Source organism: Pempheris klunzingeri, chromosome 18 (genome assembly GCF_042242105.1).
Source record: "Pempheris klunzingeri isolate RE-2024b chromosome 18, fPemKlu1.hap1, whole genome shotgun sequence".
Classification (NCBI taxonomy): Eukaryota; Metazoa; Chordata; class Actinopteri; order Acropomatiformes; family Pempheridae; genus Pempheris; species Pempheris klunzingeri.
In genome coordinates this window covers 747,967-773,282 of record NC_092029.1, presented here as the reverse complement: position 1 = coordinate 773,282, position 25,316 = coordinate 747,967, and the positions used below count along the sequence as shown (strand labels likewise).

The 25,316-nt window shown below is 44.4% G+C and overlaps 3 protein-coding genes and 1 pseudogene across 4 annotated transcripts in view; 2 read left to right on the top strand and 2 right to left on the bottom strand.

Annotated features, from left to right (window-relative positions):
* LOC139217594 (NLR family CARD domain-containing protein 3-like) overlaps nt 1-8,587 on the bottom strand; it is an 81,789-nt gene extending 73,202 nt beyond the window's left edge. The window contains exons 1-8 of the mRNA XM_070848952.1: nt 8,468-8,587; nt 8,211-8,374; nt 8,015-8,093; nt 5,147-5,426; nt 2,990-4,778; nt 2,721-2,894; nt 1,714-1,887; nt 920-966 (exon numbers count right to left, since the gene is read on the bottom strand). Coding sequence (XP_070705053.1) covers nt 920-966; nt 1,714-1,887; nt 2,721-2,894; nt 2,990-4,778; nt 5,147-5,426; nt 8,015-8,093; nt 8,211-8,290 — 2,623 coding nt within the window. The 5' untranslated portion in view covers nt 8,291-8,374; nt 8,468-8,587. The remainder of the gene's footprint in view (nt 1-919; nt 967-1,713; nt 1,888-2,720; nt 2,895-2,989; nt 4,779-5,146; nt 5,427-8,014; nt 8,094-8,210; nt 8,375-8,467) is intronic.
* A 3,831-nt stretch (nt 8,588-12,418) lies between these two features.
* LOC139217617 (galectin-8-like) lies at nt 12,419-18,744 on the bottom strand. Its single transcript, XM_070848989.1, has 9 exons — nt 18,580-18,744; nt 17,780-17,868; nt 17,370-17,580; nt 16,372-16,491; nt 16,215-16,265; nt 15,739-15,765; nt 14,652-14,740; nt 13,793-13,958; nt 12,419-12,818 (listed from the first exon to the last, which is right to left on the bottom strand). The coding sequence occupies exons 1-9, from the start codon at nt 18,616-18,618 to the stop codon at nt 12,669-12,671; spliced, it is 942 nt and encodes a 313-aa protein (XP_070705090.1). The 5' UTR covers nt 18,619-18,744; the 3' UTR covers nt 12,419-12,668.
* Nucleotides 16,544-17,363, top strand: LOC139218260 (sericin-2-like; annotated as a pseudogene).
* Nucleotides 18,745-20,623: 1,879 nt separating the features above from the next.
* Nucleotides 20,624-25,316, top strand: part of LOC139217592 (NLR family CARD domain-containing protein 3-like) — a 46,226-nt gene continuing 41,533 nt past the window's right edge. Inside the window, exons 1-5 of one of the 2 annotated variants that reach the window (XM_070848949.1) lie at nt 20,624-20,792; nt 21,447-21,525; nt 22,856-23,060; nt 23,213-25,007; nt 25,103-25,276. In XM_070848949.1, coding sequence (XP_070705050.1) covers nt 20,713-20,792; nt 21,447-21,525; nt 22,856-23,060; nt 23,213-25,007; nt 25,103-25,276 — 2,333 coding nt within the window. In that variant the 5' untranslated portion in view covers nt 20,624-20,712. Of the gene's footprint in view, nt 20,793-20,999; nt 21,076-21,446; nt 21,526-22,855; nt 23,061-23,212; nt 25,008-25,102; nt 25,277-25,316 lie in introns of those variants that run through there. The other variant, XM_070848950.1, reaches the window with a different exon arrangement.

The following is a 25,316-nucleotide window of genomic DNA, read 5'->3' as shown; positions in this document are numbered from 1 at the left end:
AGGACCAGGACCAGGATCCACAGGAACCAGAGAACCACAGCAGGAGAACCAGGACCAGGATCCACAGGAACCTGGAACCTGTAGATCCTGGTCCTGGTTCTCCTGCTGTGGTTCTCTGACTTCATGAATCACTGCTGAGGATCTTTTTACTGATATTAGTTCTGTTATTATTATTCACACGTTAAATATTGTCGTGTTTTTCACTGTTACCATATTGATCAGGATCAGTCACATTGATCAATATCAGTCATATTGATCAGGATCAGTCACATTGATCAGTATAAGTCATATTGATCAGTGTCAGTCACATTGATCAGGATCAGTCACATTGATCAGTATCAGTCATATTGATCAGTGTCAGACATATTGATCAGGATCAGTCACAGTGATCAGTATCAGTCATACTGATCAGTGTCAGTCACATTGATCAGGATCAGTCACAGTGATCAGTATCAGTCACATTGATCAGTGTCAGTCACAGTGATCAGGATCAGTCACAGTGATCAGTATCAGTCACATTGATCGGTGTCAGTCACTTTGATCAGGATCAGTCAGTCACATTGATCAGGATCAGTCAGTCACATTGATCAGTGTCAGTCACATTGATCAGGATCAGTCACATTGATCAGTGTCAGTCACTTTGATCAGGATCAGTCACATTGATCAGGATCAGTCATATTGATCAGTGTCAGTCATATTGATCAGGATCAGTCATATTGATCAGGATCAGTCACATTGATCAGTGAGGGTTGATTGATTAATGACCTTCATTCATCAAATGTTCATAAGTCAAAGAAACAAAGTGACAGGTTGTCATCTGTAGCTGACTAGAAGGCTGCAGTGTGGAGTCTGTAAATATCTTTAAACATCAGATTGTGAGCTGCTCTGTTCTCATGAATGAGTCTGAATCCACACTCACACTTCCTCAGACCAGGTTTCAGCCTGTGTTCTCCACCATGGTCCATCCTGCAGGAAGAAACAGTCAGAGGATGAAAACAGGAACATTTCTATAGAGATGGTTTGTCTCAGTGTTATTACTGAACATGTTCTGCAAATAAAACACAACTTCCACAATAAAACCTGTGAATATATCAAATGAATCTACAGAGAAATGAAAAGCGTTTGTGAACGTCTTCCCAACATTAAAACTTTCAAACAGATATTTGTGAATCCTTGAATTTCAAACAAACGTCCCACCAAAGTAAGAGCACGCCGTCTCTACGAGCTGATGAGAAAACAACCAGCGATAAATGATGCGTTCAGTGTTTCATCACGTCAATGTGACGCTGATTATTAGTGTGTGTTCATTTGTTCTGGAGACTTTCTAGCACACACACTTCTGTCTGAGGATGCTCGTGGGCTTGTGCTGCTTCTTCAGAAATACTTCTGCTTCTGACGCAGCAGCACAAGGAAGCTGGACGTCTTTCCCTCCCTTATCTTCATGTTTAACCTTCAGTATCTAGTGAGGACTGGAAGCTGCAGGTTGTTGCACTACTTTGAAATTATATTGTTTTTATTTTTGGATTCTGTGTTTTGCCGGTCTGTTATATTTGCAAAATATCTTTTTTGTATTTGTGGAAGGTGTTTTATATTTATAGATTCCACATTCACAGACAGATTGATGAGCTGTTCATCCGAATAATATTGGGACAAATGTATCTCTATAATTAGTAACAAGAAAGCACAAACACCATGTTTTGGCTCTGTTCATACCTGAGAGTGTCCAGTCTCCACTGTGGATCCTCCAGTCCAGCAGACAGCAGCTTCACTCCTGAGTCTCCTGGATGGTTGTAGCTCAGGTCCAGCTCTCTCAGATGGGAGGGGTTGGAGCTCAGAGCTGAGGCCACAGCAGCACAGCCTTCCTCAGTGACCAGACAGCCTGACAGCCTGGAATCAGGAAAGATTTGGTACAATTTCTCTATGAAAAAAGAACTGCAAGAAAATCTACACCTATTCTCAGACTGTTCTCATCACCAGCTCATCAAATATTGCCGTTTTGTCGACCCCTTTTGTGTCTGATACCGACTAACAAGGCACCCTGAAGTGTCTGTGCGAGACGCTAGAGGGCAATGTAGTGTAAATAGTGAGAAAGTCTGCAAAGGAAGGGGGTCAAATTGGATGGATGGATGGATGGATGGATGGATGGATGGATGGATGAATCGGTCAGACACTGAACTTTCAGCCAGGAGATAGCTTCACCCAAACCATCTTTTAACCAGGTGTTCATCATTCTTGCCTCATGATGAAGGTCCAGTAGACCTGTGGCGAGGTCAGAGTCCTGTGAATCTCATACAGAAGCTAAACAGAGGTCAGCATTTGATGACATGGGAGTGAGAAATGTTTGGAGTGAAGGGCCAGATCAGTGTTTCTGAACATCTAATGCTGCAGCTGAAGGGTGCCTTGTGCATCAGTACCAGATGCTGAGGGACGTGTCTTTGACGACCTGGTAATGAGAACAAGTTGGTATCTACTGAGTCGCTGGCTCATAGACATACATCAAAAACAGGAAGCCACACACAAACACTGATGCAGTTATACAAACCAATAGAAACTATTCAGAGTTACAGTTACAACTCCTTTCCTGTTCTGTTTGTTTGGTACCATTTTTCAGAGAGTTATATGAGAAGAATGATCCCTCAGATGTGGAGTCTTCTCATCAACATTAACCTGAGTGTAAACCAACGTTTTAATCAGCTGATAACAAACAGCTGATCTCTGACCTGAGAGTCTCCAGTGTACAGTGTGGACTCCCCAGTCCAGCAGACAGGATCTTCACTCCTGCATCCTTCAGGTCGTTGTTACTCAGGTCCAGCTCTGTCAGACTGGAGGACTGGGAGCTGAGAACTGAGGACAGAGCTGCACAGCTTCTCTCAGAGAGGTTACAGCCACTCAGCCTGAGGAAGAGACAGTGATAAACACAATGGTAGACTTTCTTCTTCATGAAATATAAAATCTAGAAATGAATATATCCAGTGATCCATCCACCTACAGAGCTTTGCTGGAGGCTCTGACCACTGGCAGCAGCCTCAGAAGAGCCTCCTCTGAAGCAGAGTATTTCTTCAGCTCAAACACGTCCAGATCTTCTTCTGATGACAGTAAGATGAAGACCAGAGCTGACCACTGAGCAGGAGACAGTTTATCTGTGGAGAGACTTCCTGATCTCAGGGACTGTTGGATCTCCTCCACTAGAGAACGATCATTCAGTTCATTCAGACAGTGGAGCAGGTTGATGCTTCTCTCTGGAGACAGATCCTCGTTGATCTTCTCCTTGATGTATCTGATTGTTTCCTGATTGGTCTCTGAGCTACTTCTTGTCTGAGTCAGCAGACCTCGTAGGAGATTCTGATTGGTCTGCAGTGAAAGACCCAACAGGAAGCGGAGGAACAAATCCAGGTGTCCATTTGGACTCTGTAGGGCCTTTTTTACTGCACTCTGGTAGAAATGTGTGGGTTTAGATGTGTCTCTAAATAGTTTAGACCACCATCCTGCCTCTGACAGCAGATTGACTCCAGAGTTGAAGGTCAGATGGACATGAAGAGCAGCCAGAAACTCCTGAACGCTCAGGTGGACGAAGCAGAACACCTTGTCCTGGTACAGTCCGCTCTCCTCTCTAAAGGTCTGTGTGAACACTCCTGAGTACTTAGAGGCTTCTCTGATATCGGTGCCGCACTCTGTCAGGTCTGATTCATAGAAGATCAGGTTCCCTTTCTGCAGCTGCTCAAACGCCAGTTTTCCCAGAGACTTGATCATCTTCCTGCTCTCTGGACTCCAGTGTGGATCTGTCTCAGATTTTCTATCATACTTGACATTCTTCAGTTTATACAGAACCACCAGGAAGTGGATGTACATCTCAGTCAGGGTCTTGGGCAGCTCTCCTCCCTCTGGGTTCTTCAGCAGAACCTCCAGAACCGTAGCAGTGATCCAGCAGAAGACCGGGATGTGGCACATGATGTGGAGGCTTCGGGACGTCTTGATGTGGGAGATGATCCTGTCGGCCTGCTCTTCATCTCTGAATCTCTTCCTGAAGTACTCCTCCTTCTGAGGGTCGGTGAACCCTCTGACCTCTGTCACCATGCCAACACACTCAGCAGGGATCTGATTGGCTGCTGCAGGTCGTGTGGTTATCCAGAGGCGAGCAGAAGGAAGCAGATTCCCCCTGATGAGGTTTGTCAGCAGCACATCCACTGAGGTGGACTCTGTCACATCAGTCAGGGTCTCATTGTTGATGAAGTCCAGAGGAAGTCGACACTCGTCCAGACCGTCGAAGATGAAGACGACCTGGAACTCTTCAAACCTGCAGATTCCTGCGTCTTTGGTTTCACTAAAGAATCGATGAACAAGTTCCACCAAGCTGCACTTTTCCTCTTTCAGCACATTCAGCTGTCTGAAGGTGAAAGGAAACATGAACTGTATGTCCTGGTTGGCTTTGTCTTCAGCCCAGTCCAGAGTGAACTTCTGCGTTAAGACTGTTTTCCCGATGCCGGCCACTCCCTTTGTCATCACTGTTCTGATTGGTTCCTCTGTTCCATCTGAGGCTTTGAAGACGTCCTCACATCTGATGGTTGTTTCTGGTCTGTCTGGTTTCCTGGAAGCTGCTTCAATCTGTCTGACCTCATGTTCATTGTTGACCTCTGCAGCCCCCCCCTCTGTGATGTGGAGCTCTGTGTAGATCTGGTTCAGCAGCGTTGGGTTTCCTGCTTTGGCGACGCCCTCAAACACACTCTGGAACCTCTTCTGCAGGGTAGACTTGAGTTTCCGCTGGCACTCAGCAAGAATCTCTGAATGAACAAAAATTAGACATTAGTGATAAGATGGCACAACAAATGTATCTGACAAGTATCTTTAGTATTTAGTAGAGCACCTTTTAGCTAGTTTAGTTTAATCTGAGGAATCAGAGTTCAGTCCTCATGAACAACAGCCTCCAGTTTTCTATTATTCTTGGGTTTATGTGCTGCAACCTCCTTCAAATCTCACCAGAGATTTTCTGTGGGAATCTAGTCAGGTGACTGTGACGGCCACTCTGGTGTCTTCCAGGACTTTTTCCGAAGCCTTGGTGGACTTTGAGGTTTGCTTGGGATCATTGTCCAGTTGATGAACGCATAATATGCAGCTTCCTACTCTGTCAAATACCTTTCTAATGACCTACCTGTTGGTTCTGAGATGGTAGATGGGAAATTCTTCACTACTTCATTCTGATCCATCGAAACCAAAACCATTTTGGTCACTTTCATGGTGTTTATAGAGTAAGTCTTCATCATCTGATCCACTGTGTCCATCCTGTTTGCTTTCTCCAGTCGACTCTTTGGGATTGGTGTAAAGCCCTTCAGGGCTCCCTGCAGGTACCACTTGAATTTTGTAAAGTCGTCTTCTCCCAAATCCTCCAAAATTCCCAGGAGGGCCTCTTGAGGTGTCATCATCTTTTTTTCCTGCAACGATCAAAGACATACTAAAAGAACGTGGGGGAAGCCCAACCATGACAGAGAAATGCTCATTCACTTCTTAAAGTTTTGGGAGAGGGAGTTTGTCTGTCCTGAATTAAAGTGGAGAGTCGGAGCACACAGCAGTGTCAAAACCAAATAATTATTATTAAGAATAGTTATGATATTATTATGATATAGATATTTAAGACTTTTTTTCACTAAACTTGTCAGTAAAGTTTTGTGTTTAGCAGTGGTGGGCCGTCAGGGCCAGCAAGGCCTTCTCTGCTGGCCTGAACTCAGAATCACTGATTTACGTTTTAATATTTTCCCATTAATCTTTTTAGATTATTCCTAATAGTCTCTGCTCTTCATCTCATAGTGTCTCTGTGTCTCTGGGCTGGGGGGCTTCCAGCAGTGTATGTCTATATTAGAGCTTTTATCCAATCATATTTCAGCCGTCATGTGTTGCCAGGGTCAAAGAAATCTGCCCTGAGGCCTTCAGGATCTAAAGTGCAGGCGCCCGTAGCTTAAAATACATCACAATGAAACTGCTGCTTTAACCAATCAGATTTTGAGTTGGTGACCCCAGGGCCTTCTAGCAGGTGTACGATGACGTCAGTATTTTCACGTCCTCTGATTGGCAGAGAGCTTAGCCAAAGCTAGCGATTCTTACCTGTAGCGACCTGCACGAGCTAAAACTTTATCATAATCTCATAATCATAAAAAGTATTAATAGCAGTTTTTTTAACCCACAATGGCTGACGGAGGAGAAGATGTTCATTTGGTCGCAGATCTACTTAGAAATCCATTTTCAAGGCGGACTTTCCAAGAAAAGCTGGACATTTTGAGGAAATGCCGGCCCACCCCAAAGCTAGCGAGCCTGTCCCAGCCGGGAAAAGGGTTCGTCCGCCACTTTCAGGTCAGCAACTAGGAGCGGTACCCTCGGCTTACAGGCTCCGAGGAGCAGATTGTGTTGCTGAGAACGTCTGGTGTTGGCAACTGAACGACTCTGTGTTTGGAGCCCAGTCGGTGGTTAGAGTGTTTGGTGGCTTGTTGAATTCTTTTAATTGGGTTTCTTGCTTTAGTGATGTCATTCATTCTCACAACATGAGATACCTGTCTGCGATGCAGCGTCCTGTTCTACTGCCTTTCTGTATAATATTGATGGTTTCTATAGCCGTGGCGTCATAATGATGGTATTAAGAGGTGGTCTGATTCAGGTAGGACGCCACTGAAGGCCCAGGTGTAAAATCAACGGCCCGCCACTGGTGTTTAGTCTGCAAAAAGTAAGTCACTGTGTTTAAAGATTACAGTTTGAGTCCTCACTACACGGTAAGTAAATCAGAAGAATTTCTATTGAAAGTGTAGGAGTTCTTTTCTCTTCAACATTTCGGATGAACTGGCATCAGTGCAGTCGATGAAGCAGATTCATTTGATGAAGTTAATTCATACACTGAAAAAAGCTCATTTTTCCAGGGGAAGATTTAAAACTGAATAAAACTGTTCAAACTGATGGGTGTCTGGATTTGGCAGGAAAAAAGCTGGACTTCTAAAGAGGATTCAGGATGAGAAAGTCAACACAGATGAAAACCACAGGCATGAAAACAAAACATCTTACTGGCACAATGATCCTGATGACAGTTGTTAGAAGCTGGAAGGTCGCTGACAGGCGATCAGCGTCACTTACAACGTGTTGAAGTCCATCAGTAAGTAGATCAGTAACCCAGTTTATATGATAGGAATCGTGTTCCTGCACGTTCCTGCCTGTTTATTCGCTTCACTGTCTTCCAGATTAGGAACCGTTTAACTCAGTATCGTACCGAAGCAGGTCAAGCTGGTTCATGTGACTTTCTACATGATGAAGTCAGCACCAAGTTAGTGTTTCACTAATATTCAAGGCCTGAGCCTTCGTGCTTATTCAGTGGTACGATGTTTTCATTCATCACTAATAATATATCATGATGAATTTCCACTTTAATGCCACAGTGAATTATTTTTATCCTGTTTAGCTGTTTTATCACAAACTCCACATCCAGTTCACCTGTACTCACAGTGTATTTGTAGCCCCCTCATGCTCGGACATGAATGGCTGATCTGACCTCCATGTTTCATGTGAAGGAGGGAGGTTTCTGTGTCTGTGTGAATATTGGGAGAGTTGTTCACAGCCAGACTAGTCAGTCATGCTGTTGTTTGTTTCCTTCGTGCCAAACCGACCCGATCGTACGCTGACCGAAAGGGAAATGTTTGCAAAAAGTCTCTTGGGAGAACTGAAGTATTGATCTTTCCTCCATCTTTTTTCCTCCTTGTCTTGTGAGGGGCTCCAAACATGTCAGATGTGGCAATAGAGTGTCTTAATCAGCGGAGATGAACCTCATCCTAAATAGAACAATGTTCAATAACATCCCAGAAACTCACTTATTTGGGAACCTTCAGACACGTTGTTTGGCTAAACACTGCTCCTCATCCCCTGTCCCTTGAGCCAAGATCATTGAGGACGATCTCAACTTCAACCACCTTTTATGTCACATCATTGAACTGTTATCATTTCATCTGTTGCAGTCATCAGTAGAGGCTGTGCTTGTTTCTCCACTCACCATAAATATGGAGTCCAGGTCTGTGTGATGCTGCAGCACAGATTCACCACTGGGAACATCTAAGTTATCCTGATGAACTCTGTGTAGGAAACACAAAAACATACCTGAACAGAAGCCACCTTTAAAAGAGAACAATGATGGTGTGCTGAGCTCTGACATGGAGAAGATGGTGGACGGTTACAGATCCTCATCTCACCTCTGAGCTTCGGTCCGGCCGTCACGGTCCCCCCACAGGGTGGTTTTAGAGGGGGGGCCTCCCTCCTCACACTGATCCATAGCAGAGCCCCCACCTTCACACTGAGAGCTGCTCTCCTTCACTGTCCAACCAGGTCTGACAGTATTTTCTGCTGTTGGTTCCACCTGAAAACGTCACAGTGATAATAATAACATGCACATTCAGACACTTCAGAGTCCAAGTCTGAAAAACACTAGTGACGTCAAAACTGGTCCAACCTGTGGCAGAAACCCAGTGAGAGTCAGAGGAGCCACTGATCAGATGGTGGAGTTCTCCTACCTGTCCACCAGGTGGAGCTAACTGACCATCTGATCAACTACAGATCAGCAGCAACATGGATCCTGGAGCCCTGAAGACAGCAGTTATTAAAGCTCTGTAGAAAAAGCCTGATCTAGACGCCTCAGTGATAAACGACTACAGACAAACATCAGACTGGTTTTTTGTGGGAAAGGCCATTGAAAGGGTTGTTTTCCTGCAGCTTAACACTTTCTTGGTGCATAATAATCCCCTCAGTCTGGTTTTAGACCACAGCACTGAGGCTGCACTAGTTTTAAATGACATCACCTGAGTAGCCACACATGGAACATTTCATTGACAATTTTAATCTTAAATCTTTGCATTTGATGCTGTTGGACAGGTTAGAAAAGTGGGACTACTTTGTGACGACTGGTCATTTTAAATCTGAGCAAACAAAAATAACGTGTGGGGTTCCTCAAGGGTCCATTCTCTGACCTCTTCTTTTCATCGTTTATATGCTTCCCCCTGAAATTAAAGCCCACTAATCAAGCCAGAAAACATCAGTTCATTAAATCAGCCTCCTCCCACCTTTTAAAAAAACAGCCAGAATAAAAGATGTTTGTCCAAACGAGACACAGAAACTTATTCACACATTTATCTTCATTACATCGCTGAAGATGCTGAAATGCCGAATGAATGTAGCTGAAAAACTGCAGCGTAACGAAAAACAAAGAACACGAGTAGCAGTAAAGCTAATGGAAGTAGTAGTAGTGCTGTGAAGGTGGTAGTATTAGTATAGGTAACAGTAGTACTAGCTGTAGTACTGTGAGTAGTACTAGCAGTACTTATAGTACTACTAGCAGTACTTGTAGTACTACTAGTACTGCTGATCTGTACTAGCAGTACTAGTAGTAGTATTAGCAGTACTAGTAGTGCTAGTACTACTAGTACTAGTACTAGCAGTACTAGTCCAAGCCCTCGGCTCCAAACACTGAGCCGTAGAGCTGAACCGACGTCACTGTGAGCAGCAGCAGACTTTGCTGAGATGAAGATTCACTTTATTTGTCAGACCAACACACATTTACACATGAGGAGGTACGAAATTAAGTCAAAATAAATATATAGAATAAAATATTTAAAAAAAATAGAGGTACTATATAAAACAGAAATACTAAAAGAAAAAGAGCAATGGCGTCAAAGTCAGTTTTTACAGTTCAGACTTTGTGGTTTTGGTCAGAAGCTTCAGAGCCAAAGTAACATCAGAGTGAATGAGGAAGCTGAATGGTTTCCTGTTGCTTTGGAGCCGATAGTTCAGACAGTTGAAACGGTGTCGGGCTCTCAAACAGGACACACTTCTCCACCTTCTGATGGTTAAACTGTGTAGAAAAAGCTGAACGTGAGGACGTTCAAGGGGCTGAAGAGAGGAAACTGTTGAAGCAGCAGAAAGGCAGAGGCCGTCTCGCGCTGAAAGGAGGAAGCAGAAGCCTTTCAAAGGGAAGAAGAAGAGGATTTTTACAATCCACCCACAGACTTCAATGTTTAAAAACCCTGAAAAAATGTGTTTCCAGCAGCGTCTCAGAACAAACTGACCTGCGATCTGGTTCTCTGCAGATCTCCAGGTGGAGAAGCCCTTCGATAGTGATGTTATGTGCTGTGATGATGCTTTGAAGCGTGTCGAGAAATCCAGGAAGTCTTTTATGAAGTGTGTCACGAGGTTTGCAGTTATCAAGCAGCTACTAAGTAAGCAAGCAGGCTATTTCCTAAAAGTCACTAAATGGCGTCACCACCTAATTTGCATAATGTAAAATTAGCATGTAGTTGTCATGGACGCTGTAGTAGAGAGGAATAACATAGTGGGAGACAAAAAGTAAGTAAAAGACAAATCAACCGCAAATGAACTTTCTTCTGTCACTTCTCACAATAACTTCATGACTTAAATAGTTTGTCTAGACCCACATTACATAAATACATTTTCTCCTGTTGGGCTTCACTATACGGTGAATAGCACATGGTGAAGACCGCATGTTTCTTTTCTGTGTAAAACTATTGGACTCCTTTCCCCAATGCCCCCAGTTTCACAGATAGGTGTGAAATCACCCCCGCGCCCAGCTCCACTGTCACCATTGGCCGGAGGGGACACATGATTTTACGACCGCAGGCCCACAAAACCAGTTCACCCCCACTGAACTCTCTCTTTCTCATCGTCTCTCCTGAAGTGGAGAGACCAGGTCTTTCCTGCTCCCTCTCCTCCTGCAGAGGAGAGACCAGCTCTCCTGATCTTTCCTGAAGAGGAGAGAAGCTCAACTCAGCTAAGCTCTGCCTCAGTGTGGTCTGTCCAGAGCAGCCACCTCCTTCATGGTAGCGACACAAGGTCCTGCCTGAAGTAAGCAGATCAGCGCCAGCAGGCACGACCCAGAGTCTGCCAGCTGATAACCAACAACAGGAGCACACCAGCAAGTTAGCACAGAGCTGCTAACTAACAGGAACAAAGGAGCGACCGGATTCCTCCAGCCTGCAACCACACAGCACGGACACGAACCACACCTTTCCTCCAGCAACAGGCTGAGAAAGCAGCATCCTCAAGGACACTTCGTCTCCCCTTTAAGGACTGGTAACAAACTCTAACTGGGCATAATTAGCATAGCATTACTGCATACATGGTTTACCCCTGTTAATGTATTGACTTGCTTTAATGTTCATTGAGTTTGATTATTGTGATGTGTTGCAGATTACTGTGCATCCATTAAGTTTAGTTGATGTTAGCCTACAAACTAACCATCCTGTCTTAACCTGCACCTTTATCTCTCTCACACACACAGTCTGCAACAGGCCACTGAGGGACAAAGCTAAGCTAACAGCACTTAGCTTTCCTTTGTCTGCCTCAGCTCCACACCCCAGGGGGTCTGGCCATCACCATTTGGTCTCTCTCCCCCACCTTTGTGGGACCCATCTCACATTCCTCAGCCTTATCACACACACACACACACACACACACTCTTACACTCATATTATTTTAGTTTAGTCATAGAGATTTAGTTAGATTGTTTGATTGATTTTGTTTCTGCAACAGCAGATGTCTTTAATACCTACTCTGCTTCAGCCGTACTTACAACCGAAGTACAAGTCCTTAATGCATAACAAATGATGTCCCTGAATTTTGCTCTGTTTTTAATAAATGTTTTAATACCTGCTGTCTCCTTTAATGTTGTACAAGTGTGGACACTGCCAACCTCTACACTGTCAAGAACTCCAAAATCCTTCAGCTAGCTATCAATGTGGTAATTTTGGTAGTAATTATTAAATTAATTATAAAACATAATTCCAAATTGATAGTTTAGTATTTTTATGAGACTAAATCAATTAAAACGGCTGTCTTTTCCTCGTTTTTCGAGGTGGTGCCCCAATCGAGGTGGACTTTAATCAAAGTTCATTTATTTTAATAATTATTAATTATCTTTGATAATTATTAATTATTTCTGATAGCCAAATTGAACATTACCACTTGTCAAAGCACAACACTCCTGTATTGTTAAATGTTAGAACATCAAATTTAATCAAATATAATGTCCTCGTCCGGGTTTGGGACCAGCAAAGTGTTGGTTTAGTTTCTAACCTCATGCTCCACTTAGGAGCCTCCAACAAGTCACAGTAAACATGAACCTTTTTTCATAACTACGATTCAAATGCAGTGATTTATTTCAGTGTGACAGCGAAGAAACATTAACGTTTCCATCGTGCTCTGTGAGCCGGGACGGGATCAGGTGGATCAGGTGGATCAGGTGGATCAGGTGTCCTCGGTCTACAAACACTGACTGAACATCTTTGGGTTTGTTGGACTAAATAAGTACTTTAAAGACGTCACTTGGACTCTGGCACATTAGGGGCTGCATTCATCCCAAAGCTGTGCATCCACACTGAAGAAGCCGTTCACCTGATCCACAGCAGCTTCACAAGCTCACTTTATTTGATCTGGTTACAAGCAGATGTGCCAACACTCCCATGATGCATTCTGTTTCCTCCTCTCAACAGGAAGTAGCTAACGGTTAGAGACACTGCAGAAACATGAGACAGCAGTCTGTTGGACCTTCCTGAATGTCTGGTGCTTCTCTGTGATTACAAGGGATTACTGAGCAGTTCGTACATTCAGTCTGTAAAGGTCGTTTCTCATCAGTCCGTCACCGTTCAGGAGATCTTCACGTCCAGCAGCGTGACGTCTCCCAGAACCTCCAGCTGGGTGATGCGGCTCAGGTCCCGGACTCGGTATTTGTAGTCCAGCTGGTGGACCCCGTTGACGGCGACTCTGAAGTGCTGAGAGTCACACAGGACGATCATCTGCAGAGGAAACACACCCTCATTATCATCATCATCATCATCACACTGACTCTCATCCGTCTGTCCATCTCCTGCTCCCTCACTCATGAACCAGACTCCGGTGAACAATGTGAAGTGAAAACAGGCCTCGTTTCTTCTTCTGCTGCTTTAAATGTGTTTCTAACAGGATCAGACAGGCTGCGTTTCTTCTGCTGCTGCTTTAAATGTGTTTCTAACAGGATCAAACGGCCTCGTTTCTTCTTCTGCTGCTTTAAATGTGTCTCTAACAGGATCAAACAGGCCTCGTTTCTTCTTCTGCTGCTTTAAATGTGTCTCTAACAGGATCAAACAGGCCTCGTTTCTTCTTCTGCTGCTTTAAATGTGTTTCTAACAGGATCAAACAGGCCTCGTTTCTTCTTCTGCTGCTTTAAATGTGTTTCTAACAGGATCAAACAGGCCGTGTTTCTTCTTCTGCTGCTTTAAATGTGTTTCTAACAGGATCAAACGGCCTCGTTTCTTCTTCTGCTGCTTTAAATGTGTTTCTAACAGGATCAAACGGCCTCGTTTCTTCTTCTGCTGCTTTAAATGTGTTTCTAACAGGATCAAACAGGCCTCGTTTCTTCTTCTGCTGCTTTAAATGTGTTTCTTGGATGTACTTCCTGCTTTGTTGTGCTGCAGCTACAGACAGCAGCTAAAGTCACAGTCAGAGTGTTTCTCCATCCCAGATGAACCTCTGGTCGTCATGGTGTTAAAAACCCTCTGAGCGGCTGACGTCTGGCCTGGTGCCCCCCCATTAGAGAATAATACTGATGTGCTGCTGGAATATACCACTGACAGTCTGCAGGGGGGCTTTTATTGTGAAAACTGAGTGGATTCTCTTTGTGGTTTGTCTGTCTGACTTCCTGCCGCCTCCTCTGCTCTGAGCTGCTCCGTCAGAAACAGACCAGGAGCAAACATTAAAAAGAGTAGGCGACTGTCTGGTGGGGGTCCGGTACCTCAAAGTATTGTCCTGCAGTGAAGGGGAAGGAGGCCAGCGTTTTCTCCTCGGGGCCCCAGCTCTTCGACAGGAAGGAGTTTCTGACAAAGACCTCTTTCTTCAGACGAGGGTTCAGATGAAGAGCGATGTCGCTGCTGCTGGACACTCGCAGGTTCACACAGAAGCTGAAACACAGAAAACGGTGAAAACACATCAAGCAGAGAAATGAAACAGAAAAAAAACATCTGATGTCCTATGATGAACGTTTCCATTTGAATTCTTTGATCCATTCACTCATTTTTCTAGTTTTGTTATGGACCAACTTGAGATGAATGGGCCCATGTTACAGTCAGCAGTGCCGCTCTCTTGCATTGGACTGAGGGCTGTCGTTACACGAACCTGACTGTTGTATGTTGGGATGTAACGCAGAGATCAGCAGCAGATGGTTTGTTACACAGAACTGTGTGATTATCATGAACTAGCTGACAGGAGATTAGATGAACCATGAGGCAAACTTCTTTAGCAGCAGCCACTGTTGATTTCAGACAAACAGTCGCTTCTTCATGTGGTCGAACCTAAACGTCGCCCACAGCTTAAGGCTGATTGGTCCGAACCGCCGTAGTTCAGCCAAAAAACTTTGACCACGGCTCCATTAAGTCTCACATGACTCTGATCTTGTGAATCCAGCTGCCTCTCAAGCTAAAAACACACCAGTATGGGCACATTACAGATTTACTGACTGTTTTAAAACTTACTTCAAACTCGTCAGGGGTGAAAAAGGAGACAGACGTTTGAATCTGAAGCGTTGGCAGGAAGTTTGTGATCAAATCGATGGTGAGGCCAGTGAAGAGTCACTGGTGTGCTGAGGTGTTGTGTACCTGTGTGCACCCTCTCTGGTTTCTCCTTTAATGGTGATGCTGCGTCCGACACTCAGCGCTTTGAGCAGCTCACCTCTGAAGGGAACGCTCTGTAGGAAAACAAGGTTTCATCAGACAGAAGATCAAAACCTGATCCAGGTCTCAGACCAGCTGGACGGAGGGAAGACAAATAACTAGATGGTTGAAGACAGAAGGAAGAAATCATTTATTTTACTTCATTCTTTAACTGATCTGACACTTAAAATCTAGAGTCCATTTTCCTGCTCTTACTTTTTAAAGTTTAAAAATGTTAAAAGCTTTTTAGGTTCTGCTGTTTCTGTAACCAAGCATCACTTTAAATGCACCAGATATAAAAGCAGTGATGATGAAGAGAGGAAGAAGGGATGATGGAAAAAGGGAGGAAGGAAGGGAAGCTGCACTTTGAGCAGGAAGGGAGTTCAGTTCAGTTCAGTTTTTTTAAAACTCTTTTAATTCAGAGACACAGTTTATCCAGACAGTTCATGTGTGAGGGGGAATTCTCTGAAATGGGATCTATTTCTTCATTAAAGCAACAGACTTCAGAGACGTTGGAGGGTTTGGGTGTTATTCTTGTATAAATCAGAAAATAAAGGTCTCTAATAGTTGTTTGAACTTTATTATCCAGGTAATTTGTCTGAATAGAGTGTGATGGTAGGCGACAGATATTTGGTTAAAACACTGTTAGTAGTCCGTAGAAATGCTGTTAGGAGACAATGGAGGAAGCAAACACCACTGACAATGTACTAAATCTAAATTATACGGCAGCTGAAAATGCAAACATGTAAACTGAGCTGCAAAGAATCCAACTGTAGTAATGATGGGACGAATGTGACTGAACTTCCAAAACTGGTTTTGATGTTATTTGCTTGTTTTTTGTTCCTGTAAAAAATGTTGCAAATAGTTTGAAAAGCAACAAAGAAACACACATTAACAGTTTTAGTTTAGTTCAGACAGGTTTCAGATCAGTTGAGAAAAATAAAGAGCACAGTTTTAAAAAAAAAAAGGTGGAAAAAGCCTCAGAATCATGTTAAAAATAAAGTATCACGTGACCAACAGCAGTAAAACTTACCAAGTCGCCTGAAGAGGACATTATTGACTGGAGGATGAACAAATAAAAAATAATTAAAACTCCAACTGCAGTGAAAAAATTATTTTAAAACAGCAAACATTATATTTCTAATCTAATATTCTCTGTAGGAAATACTGGTGGTGTACCACAGGGCTCCACTTTAGGTCCTCTGTTTTTTCTGTTTACATGCTTCTCACTCTGGACATTATTTGCCAAATCTATAATTTTATGCTGATGACACAGTACACAAGTACTGTCAGCTCACAACTGGTGATCATTTGAGCTCATCAAATGAGAAATATTACAGCAAAAGGTAAAAGATGTATAATCATGTGAAATAAACAAAGCTGTGACCTCCACAGTGGTGTTTCTACTTTCTAACAATAGTGTAATATTAAGGTCACTGCTCAAAGTGACTAAATCATTCATTGGTAAAAGTTAAACTTGATTCAAAACCTTCAGAGTCAGTTGCTTACGTTCATCTCTGAATCCAGGCTGGTTCGACTCGCTGCAGGAGAAACTGAACTCTGAAAACAACAGAACATCTCATTCGTCGTCATCACACCTTTGATCACATGAAGATAAAAACACAAACTTCTGCACACAGTTTGAACAGAATCTGCAGAGACTCACGGCGCTCGGCACGACGCCGACGGCTTCAACTTTGACCTTTCCAGATATGAGCAGGGTGTCGACCCGCTCCAGCTCCAGCCTGTGCTGATACTCCAACAGGTGAGCTCCGTTCACCGCCACCTGCCGCACAGGTGCACAAGTACTGTCAGCTTCAGGTAGTACAAGAACACAAGTACTGTCAGCTTCAGGTAGTACAAGTACACAAGTACTGTCAGCTTCAGGTAGTACAAGTACACAAGTACTGTCAGCTTCAGGTAGTACAAGCACACAAGTACTGTCAGCTTCAGGTAGTACAAGAACACAAGTACTGTCAGCTTCAGGTAGTACAAGAACACAAGTACTGTCAGCTTCAGGTAGTACAAGTACACAAGTACTGTCAGCTTCAGGTAGTACAAGTGCACAAGTACTGTCAGCTTCAGGTAGTACAAGTGCACAAGTACTGTCAGCTTCAGGTAGTACAAGTGCACAAGTACTGTCAGCTCCAGGTAGTACAAGCGCACAAGTACTGTCAGCTTCAGGTAGTACAAGCGCACAAGTACTGTCAGCTTCAGGTAGTACAAGCACACAAGTACTGTCAGCTTCAGGTAGTACAAGTACACAAGTACTGTCAGCTTCAGGTAGTACAAGAGCACAAGTACTGTCAGCTTCAGGTAGTACAAGCGCACAAGTACTGTCAGCTTCAGGTAGTACAAGAACACAAGTACTGTCGGCTTCAGGTAGTACAAGTACACAAGTACTGTCGGCTTCAGGTAGTACAAGAACACAAGTACTGTCAGCTTCAGGTAGTACAAGAGCACAAGTACTGTCAGCTTCAGGTAGTACAAGCGCACAAGTACTGTCAGCTTCAGGTAGTACAAGTACACAAGTACTGTTGGCTCCAGGTAGTACAAGTATCAGTAGTACTCTGAGCTTCAGGTAGTACAAGTACACAAGTACTGTCAGCTTCAGGTAGTACAAGTATCAGTAGTACTCTGAGCTTCAGGCAGCTCGTCTCTCACCTTGAACTTGTCTTTCAGGACGAGGACGATGAGCTCGAACGGCGCCCCGGCAGCGAAGGGCATCTGGTGCAGGATCTCCTCTCGGCCCCAGCGCTCCTTCTGCAGCGAGTTACAGACGACGCACATCTTCCTCTGGAACCTCGGGTTGAAGTGAAACGCCACGTCGGCCCTCGGCTTCACGCTGCCGCCGCACGCGAGGTCTACCTGGAACCTGCAAGACAGTGCAGAGGGACGACAGGTGAAGGTTTAACGTGGCCCCGCCTCCAGAAAAATAAGAACCAAGTCAAGATCACAGATGTGTTGGGATCATCTGTCCAACCTTCAGACCTTCAGGTGTTTTCAATCCCATGTATTGATGTTTGCAGGTGTACAACCAGGTGACTTAGAGAGTTTGAGTGACAGACTCTCACCTGTCAGCATCAGAGGGCACCGAGCCCTGAATGAGAAGCATCTCCCCTGGAACCAAACCGCCCAGGATCGTCCCAGCGAAGGGGATCATCTGTGGGGACAATAATCAATAATACTCATGAGCCTGAAAAGCTGTGTTCAGTCGTCTGTGACAGAAATTATTACCAATAATAAATAACTGTTAGCTGCAGCCCAACCTGCTGCAGTTCATTCTGTTCCACCACTTATTGATCTGACAGTACAGTTTGGTATCAGTTAGTTTGGATCAGTCACCAATAAGCTGATTTAAAGATTGTACAATAAAATAAGAACATTTCATTAAAACACTCATTCAGCTCTTCACTGAAGGCCTTTCTTCACATGGACTCTTTGTATTTCTGATACTTCCAAACTCCAGTATTAATCATGAATGTTTTAATATTTCCTCACGTATTGTCAAATGCTGTGCCGCAAAGTGACTTCATTTAAGACGGAACACGAACAATAAGGAGCCACTTTTTAATTCGGCTCCAAGCAGCGATGACAAAAACGAGCTCACGCGCAGATAAATACATATTATTAGTAGAATAATTAATGAAATAACAGTCTGCGGTCCGAAGCCAAACTTTTAGAGGCACATTTTGCTGATATAAAATTATTTAGAGGATGAAATCTCCGCCCAAACCAGCGGGGATGCTGCTAAATGAGGGAAGTATTTTAGACATGATATCCATGAAAATGTCACATTAAATATTCTTTGCTTTGCGCAGCTGCTCGTGAAGAAGTTAACATGTATATCCAATGAATTATTAAAAAGTCTTACCGGGTTTAAAAACGTCTGTCTCGGGTTTGAAATCGACATTTTGGGGCAGAAAAGCTGCGATTTGAAGCTAGTTTGGACTTTTGTTTACTTCCTGCTTCAGCGCCAGAGAGGATGACGGTTACAAGGAAGAGACCCGGAAGAGACCCGGAAGAGTCAGGGAGGGAAAATACCGTCAGCACACGGACTCAAAATGTTTTCTGTCCGTCGGTGATCTTTCCTAAAAATCACCTGTTAGAAACATTACGTCATTTGTACCTTTCTCTGTGTAAACACGTATCATTAAATACAGGCGGCGGCGCGGATTGATGACGTAGATGTCCACTCCTGTTTGGCTGCGGTGTTTTGGGCGGAGCTTCGGTCTCATGATCCCAATAATGGTTCATTCTGTCCCACGAAACACAGAATAAAGACTAAACATTAGTCTTTAATCTTACAGGGTACATTTTAATCATAACTGTTACATTTCATATAAATAAATAGAATCTGTCCATCCTTTATTTTCAGTCAGAGAATCATGTAGTTCTCCTACCTGTCCACTAGGTGGTGGACACCAGTGACTCTCACTGGTTTTCTGCCACAGGTTGGACCAGTTTTGACGTCACTGGTGTTTTTCAGACTTGGACTCTGAAGGTATGAGGATGTGACGGCGTCCTCAGATCAGATGAACACAGACACCAGGACTGACGAGGAAGGAATGAGCAGCTTCTTCTCTCCCAGTGTTTCCTCATGAAGGTGGAAAGCGTCTGTCAGTCCACCTGAAGTCAGTTCAGCAGGTGAGGCATATCTTATATATAATTAATGGGCATATCTAAAGGCAGGGTATGCAACTTACTCGGTTTTGACACTGCTGTGTGCTCCGTCTCTCCACTTTAATTCAGGACAGACAAACTCTCTCTACCCAAACTTTAAAAATAAGCTTTGCTCTGCTCTGATTCATTCAGTCCCACTAATAACAGCAGGAACATTCAGAGAAACGGAGGCCTTCATTTCTGAGACTTCAACACAAGAAATCATTCAAAATAAACTAAAAAAATCTCAAACTCAAAATTTGCTTTTAATTTCACTGGATACATGTTTATCATACCTGTTAAATTTTATTTCAATAAATAGAATCTGTCCATCCTTTATTTTTCCTGCTGTTGCTGGTGAAAGAGTCAGAGAATCATGTAGTTCTCCTACCTGTCCACTAGATGGAGCTGACTGACCACCTGATGACCTTCAATCTGTCTGTGTGTGATTTTTTTATTTAGATACTATCGCAGTAGTTCAGCCTGATGAAGATAAATGTGTGAATAAGTTTCTGTGTCTCGTTTGGACAAACATCTTTTATTCTGGCTGTTTTTTTAAAAGGTGGCAGGAGGCTGATTTAATGAACTGATGATTTATGGCTTGATTAGTGGGCTTTAATTTCAGGGGAAGCATATAAACGATGAAAAGAAGAGGTCAGAGAATGGACCCTTGAGGAACCCCACAGGTTATTTTTGTTTGCTCAGATTTAAAATGACCAGTCGGCACAAAGTAGTCCCACTTTTCTAACCTGTCCAACAGCATCAAATGCAAAGATTTAAGATTAAAATTGTCAATGAAATGTTCCATGTGTGGCTACTCAGGTGATGTCATTTAAAACTAGTGCAGCCTCAGTGCTGTGGTCTAAAACCAGACTGAGGGGATTATTATGCACCAAGAAAGTGTTAAGCTGCAGGAAAACAACCCTTTCAATGGCCTTTCCCACAAAAGACCAGTCTGATGTTTGTCTGTAGTCGTTTATCACTGAGGCGTCTAGATCAGGCTTTTTCTAGAGAGCTTTAATAACTGCTGTCTTCAGGGCTCCAGGATCCATGTTGCTGCTGATCTGTAGTCCATCAGACGGTCAGTTAGCTCCACCTGGTGGACAGGTAGGAGAACTCCACCATCTGATCAGTGGCTCCTCTGACTCTCACTGGGTTTCTGCCACAGGTTGGACCAGTTTTGACGTCACTGGTGTTTTTCAGACTTGGACTCTGAAGTGACTGAATGTGCATGTTATTATTCTCACTGTGACGTCTTCAGGTGGAACCAACAGCAGAAAATACTGTCAGACCTGGTTGGACAGTGAAGGAGAGCAGCTCTCAGTGTGAAGGTGGGGGCTCTGCTATGGATCAGTGTGAGGAGGGAGGCCCCCCCTCTAAAACCACCCTGTGGGGGGACCGTGACGGCCGGACCGAAGCTCAGAGGTGAGATGAGGATCTGTTACCGTCCACCATCTTCTCCATGTCAGAGCTCAGCACACCATCATTGTTCTCACTCAGAGCTCTGTGTGTGCTGAAGTCCACAGAAGCAGCACAGACCAGGACCTGGACCAGGACCAGAGCCTGGGCCAGGACCAGAGCCTGGACCTGGACCTGGACCAGAGCCTGGACCAGGACCTGGACCTGGACCCAGCTGTGTGTCCCTGAGGAGTGACTGTTCTATGGGCAATCGTATTTTTTTCAAAGGACGACTTTCCTCTGAAACACAGTGAGTCATCGTGTCACTAAAGAACAACTGGACCTTTCAGACAGTTCAAAGTGCTTCACAGGGAATAAAACACAATAAAACTGACAGAAACATTAGAATAACATGTAGAAGATAAAAGAAGCAGCAGAAAAACAGTTCAAGCTTCAGAGAAGATGCATTTACAAATTAAAGTTAAGAAGAACAGCAGAGACCAGATGTTCCTGTTTCCAGCTGTGTGTCAATGAGGACTGATTTTAATCTTAAGTCACTTTTGTTTGTTCGGCCTCTCTCATGTTCTTCTATCCTGTTTTGCTTCGTCTGTCAAAGCACTTAGTAAACTCTGTGTTTAAAGGTGGCTTCTGTTCAGGTATGTTTTTGTGTTTCCTCCACAGAGTTCATCAGGATAACTTAGATGTTCCCAGTGGTGAATCTGTGCTGCAGCATCACACAGACCTGGACTCCATATTTATGGTGAGTGGAGAAACAAGCACAGCCTCTACTGATGACTGCAGCAGATGAAATGATAACAGTTCAATGATGTGACATAAAAGGTGGTTGAATGATCACAATGATCTCAGCTGGAGGGAAAGGGGATGGGGAGCATTGTTTAGCCAAACAACGTGTTTGAAGGTTCCCAAATAAGTAAGTTTTTGGGATGTTATTGAACATTGTTCTATTTAGGCTATTTAGGATGAGGTTCATCTCCTGTCCTCTCCGGGAACCATCACCTTATCGTGGTGGAGAGGTTTGGGTGCCTCTATGAACCTGAGAGCTGTATTGTCTGGAGCCTAGTGCTCCTGGTAGGGACCCCTGGCAGGGTCTTCCATGGCAAATTGGTCTCAGGCGAGAGGCCAGACTAAGAATGGTTCGTAAAAACCCATGAAAAGATCCAGAAGAGAAAGCGAGACCCTGGGGCCCCCCTCTGGAGCCAGGCCCGGGGGGACGGCTCAGAGACAAGCAGAGCCCGAAGAGGTGACGTGGAAGCATCCTCTTCATCCTGTGGCCTCATCAGAACTGCATGGGTTGGATGCGCTGCCCTACGGGTGGCAGTGAAGAAGAAGAAGAAGTGCCAAATCCAGACACCCATCAGTTTGAACAGTTTTAATCAGTTTTAAATCTTCCCCTGGAAAAATGAGCTTTTTTCAGTGTATGAATGAACTTCATCAAATGAATCTGCTTCCTGATGCAAGTTCATCCGTGCTGTTGGATTGGTACCTTCCAGATAAAGGCCCAGTCATTTTTTAATGTAAGCAACATAGTAATGACAGTTTTCGTTAGAGATCCAATATTTAGTAATATAAGTGCTCACGACGGCCTTGCTGGCCACATGGAACCTTTCAGTGGGTCAGATCTGACCTGTGGGTCCTAATTTGCCCTGGTCTGCCTCAGGACGGCCGTAGAAATGCTGCATGAATTCAGGATGGTGGAAAAGGTGTTTGGTGACAAAGGATAAGCGGCTACCTGCACAGCTGTGACAAAGATGTTTCTTGAATTAGAAAGAGATTTTTAGAGAATCTCTGACCACCAGATTTGGAACTTGGAGGTCAGTTCCCACAGTAGGAATCATCCAGAATAAGTACAGATAAAAACTGGCACCACCATCTAGACTGTACTGACCTGACCAGCCAACGACATACAAGTTTTAGGAGTCTGAATGTGATGTGTTGCACTGAGCGAACCTGAGGGTCCTCTGGGTGGAAATAGACTTCCAGACGTGGGTTTATAAAAAGTGGTCAACCTCAAACTGGTGTGTTCAACAAGTTGGGATTGAATTGTAATTGTTATTTTTCCTTTTTTCCAGCTGCTTGAAAAGAACATTTTCAGTTTCGTGACAAACGAGCTGAAAAGGTTCCAGAAGGTTTTAAGTTCAGATTATTCAGAAAGCTTCGACAGTCAGAGTGAAGATGAAGAGCAGAGGAAGAGCAGCAGAGAATCATTTCTGAGGATCACTGTGGACTTCCTGAGGGGAATGAAGCAGGAGGAGCTGGCTGAACATCTGCAGAGCAGTAAGAGGATTTTAAGAGCTTCAACAGGGTGATGAGAAGGAATAGAGGAAATATTTGTATCACATCAGTGACGTCTTTGGGGATCGACAGCAATGATAAAATGTTTCCATCAGATGTGCATCCACTTATTGATTCAACCTGTGGTTTTTCAGAGACTCTTGCTCGTGCATGCCAGCGGAAACTCAAGTCTGACCTGAAGAAGAGGTTCCAGAGTGTGTTTGAGGGCGTCGCCAAAGCAGGAAACCCAACGCTGCTGAACCAGATCTACACAGAGCTCCACATCACAGAGGGGGGGGCTGCAGAGGTCAACAATGAACATGAGGTCAGACAGATTGAAGCAGCTTCCAGGAAACCAGACAGACCAGAAACAACCATCAGATGTGAGGACGTCTTCAAAGCCTCAGATGGAAGAGAGGAACCAATCAGAACAGTGATGACAAAGGGAGTGGCCGGCATCGGGAAAACAGTCTTAACGCAGAAGTTCACTCTGGACTGGGCTGAAGACAAAGCCAACCAGGACATACAGTTCATGTTTCCTTTCACCTTCAGACAGCTGAATGTGCTGAAAGAGGAAAAGTGCAGCTTGGTGGAACTTGTTCATCGATTCTTTAGTGAAACCAAAGATGCAGGAATCTGCAGGTTTGAAGAGTTCCAGGTCGTCTTCATCTTCGACGGTCTGGACGAGTGTCGACTTCCTCTGGACTTCCTCAACAATGAGCCCCTGACTGATGTGACAGAGTCCACCTCAGTGGATGTGCTGCTGACAAACCTCATCAGGGGGAATCTGCTTCCCTCTGCTCGCCTCTGGATAACCACACGACCTGCAGCAGCCAATCAGATCCCTGCTGAGTGTGTTGGCATGGTGACAGAGGTCAGAGGGTTCACTGACCCTCAGAAGGAGGAGTACTTCAGGAAGAGGTTCAGAGATGAGGAGCAGGCCGACAGAATCATCTCCCACATCAAGACGTCCCGAAGCCTCCACATCATGTGCCACATCCCGGTCTTCTGCTGGATCACTGCTACGGTTCTGGAGGTTCTGCTGAAGAACCCAAAGGGAGGAGAGCTGCCCAAGACCCTGACTGAGATGTACATCCACTTCCTGGTGGTTCAGACCAAACTGAAGAACATCAAGTATGATAGAAGATCTGAGAGAGATCCACACTGGAGTCCAGAGAGCAGGAAGATGATCGAGTCTCTGGGAAAACTGGCGTTTGAGCAGCTGCAGAAAGGGAACCTGATCTTCTATGAATCAGACCTGACAGAGTGCGGCACCGATATCAGAGAAGCCTCAGTGTACTCAGGAGTGTTCACACAGATCTTTAGAGAGGAGAGCGGACTGTACCAGGACAAGGTGTTCTGCTTCGTCCATCTGAGCGTTCAGGAGTTTCTGGCTGCTCTTCATGTCCATCTGACCTTCATCAAGTCTGGAGTCAATCTGATGTCAGAGGCAAAATGGTGGTCTAAACTATTTAGAGACACATCTAAACCCACACATTTCTACCAGAGTGCAGTAAAAAAGGCCCTACAGAGTTCAAATGGACACCTGGATTTGTTCCTCCGCTTCCTGTTGGGTCTTTCACTGCAGACCAATCAGAATCTCCTACGAGGTCTGCTGACTCAGACAAGAAGTAGCTCAGAGACCAATCAGGAAACAATCAGGTACATCAAGGAGAAGATCAGTGAGGATCTGTCTCCAGAGAGAAGCATCAACCTGTTCCACTGTCTGAATGAACTGAATGATCGTTCTCTAGTGGAGGAGATCCAACAGTTCCTGAGATCAGGAAGTCTCTCCACAGATAAACTGTCTCCTGCTCAGTGGTCAGCTCTGGTCTTCATCTTACTGTCATCAGAAGAAGATCTGGACGTGTTTGAGCTGAAGAAATACTCTGCTTCAGAGGAGGCTCTTCTGAGGCTGCTGCCAGTGGTCAGAGCCTCCAGCAAAGCTCTGTAGGTGGATGGATCACTGGATATATTCATTTCTAGATTTTATATTTCATGAAGAAGAAAGTCTACCGTTGTGTTTATCACTGTCTCTTCCTCAGGCTGAGTGGCTGTAACCTCTCTGAGAGAAGCTGTGCAGCTCTGTCCTCAGTTCTCAGCTCCCAGTCCTCCAGTCTGACAGAGCTGGACCTGAGTGATAACAACCTGAAGGATGCAGGAGTGAAGATCCTGTCTTCTGGACTGGGGAGTCCACATTGCACACTGGAGACTCTCAGGTCAGAGATCAGCTGTTTGTTATCAGCTGATTAAAACGTT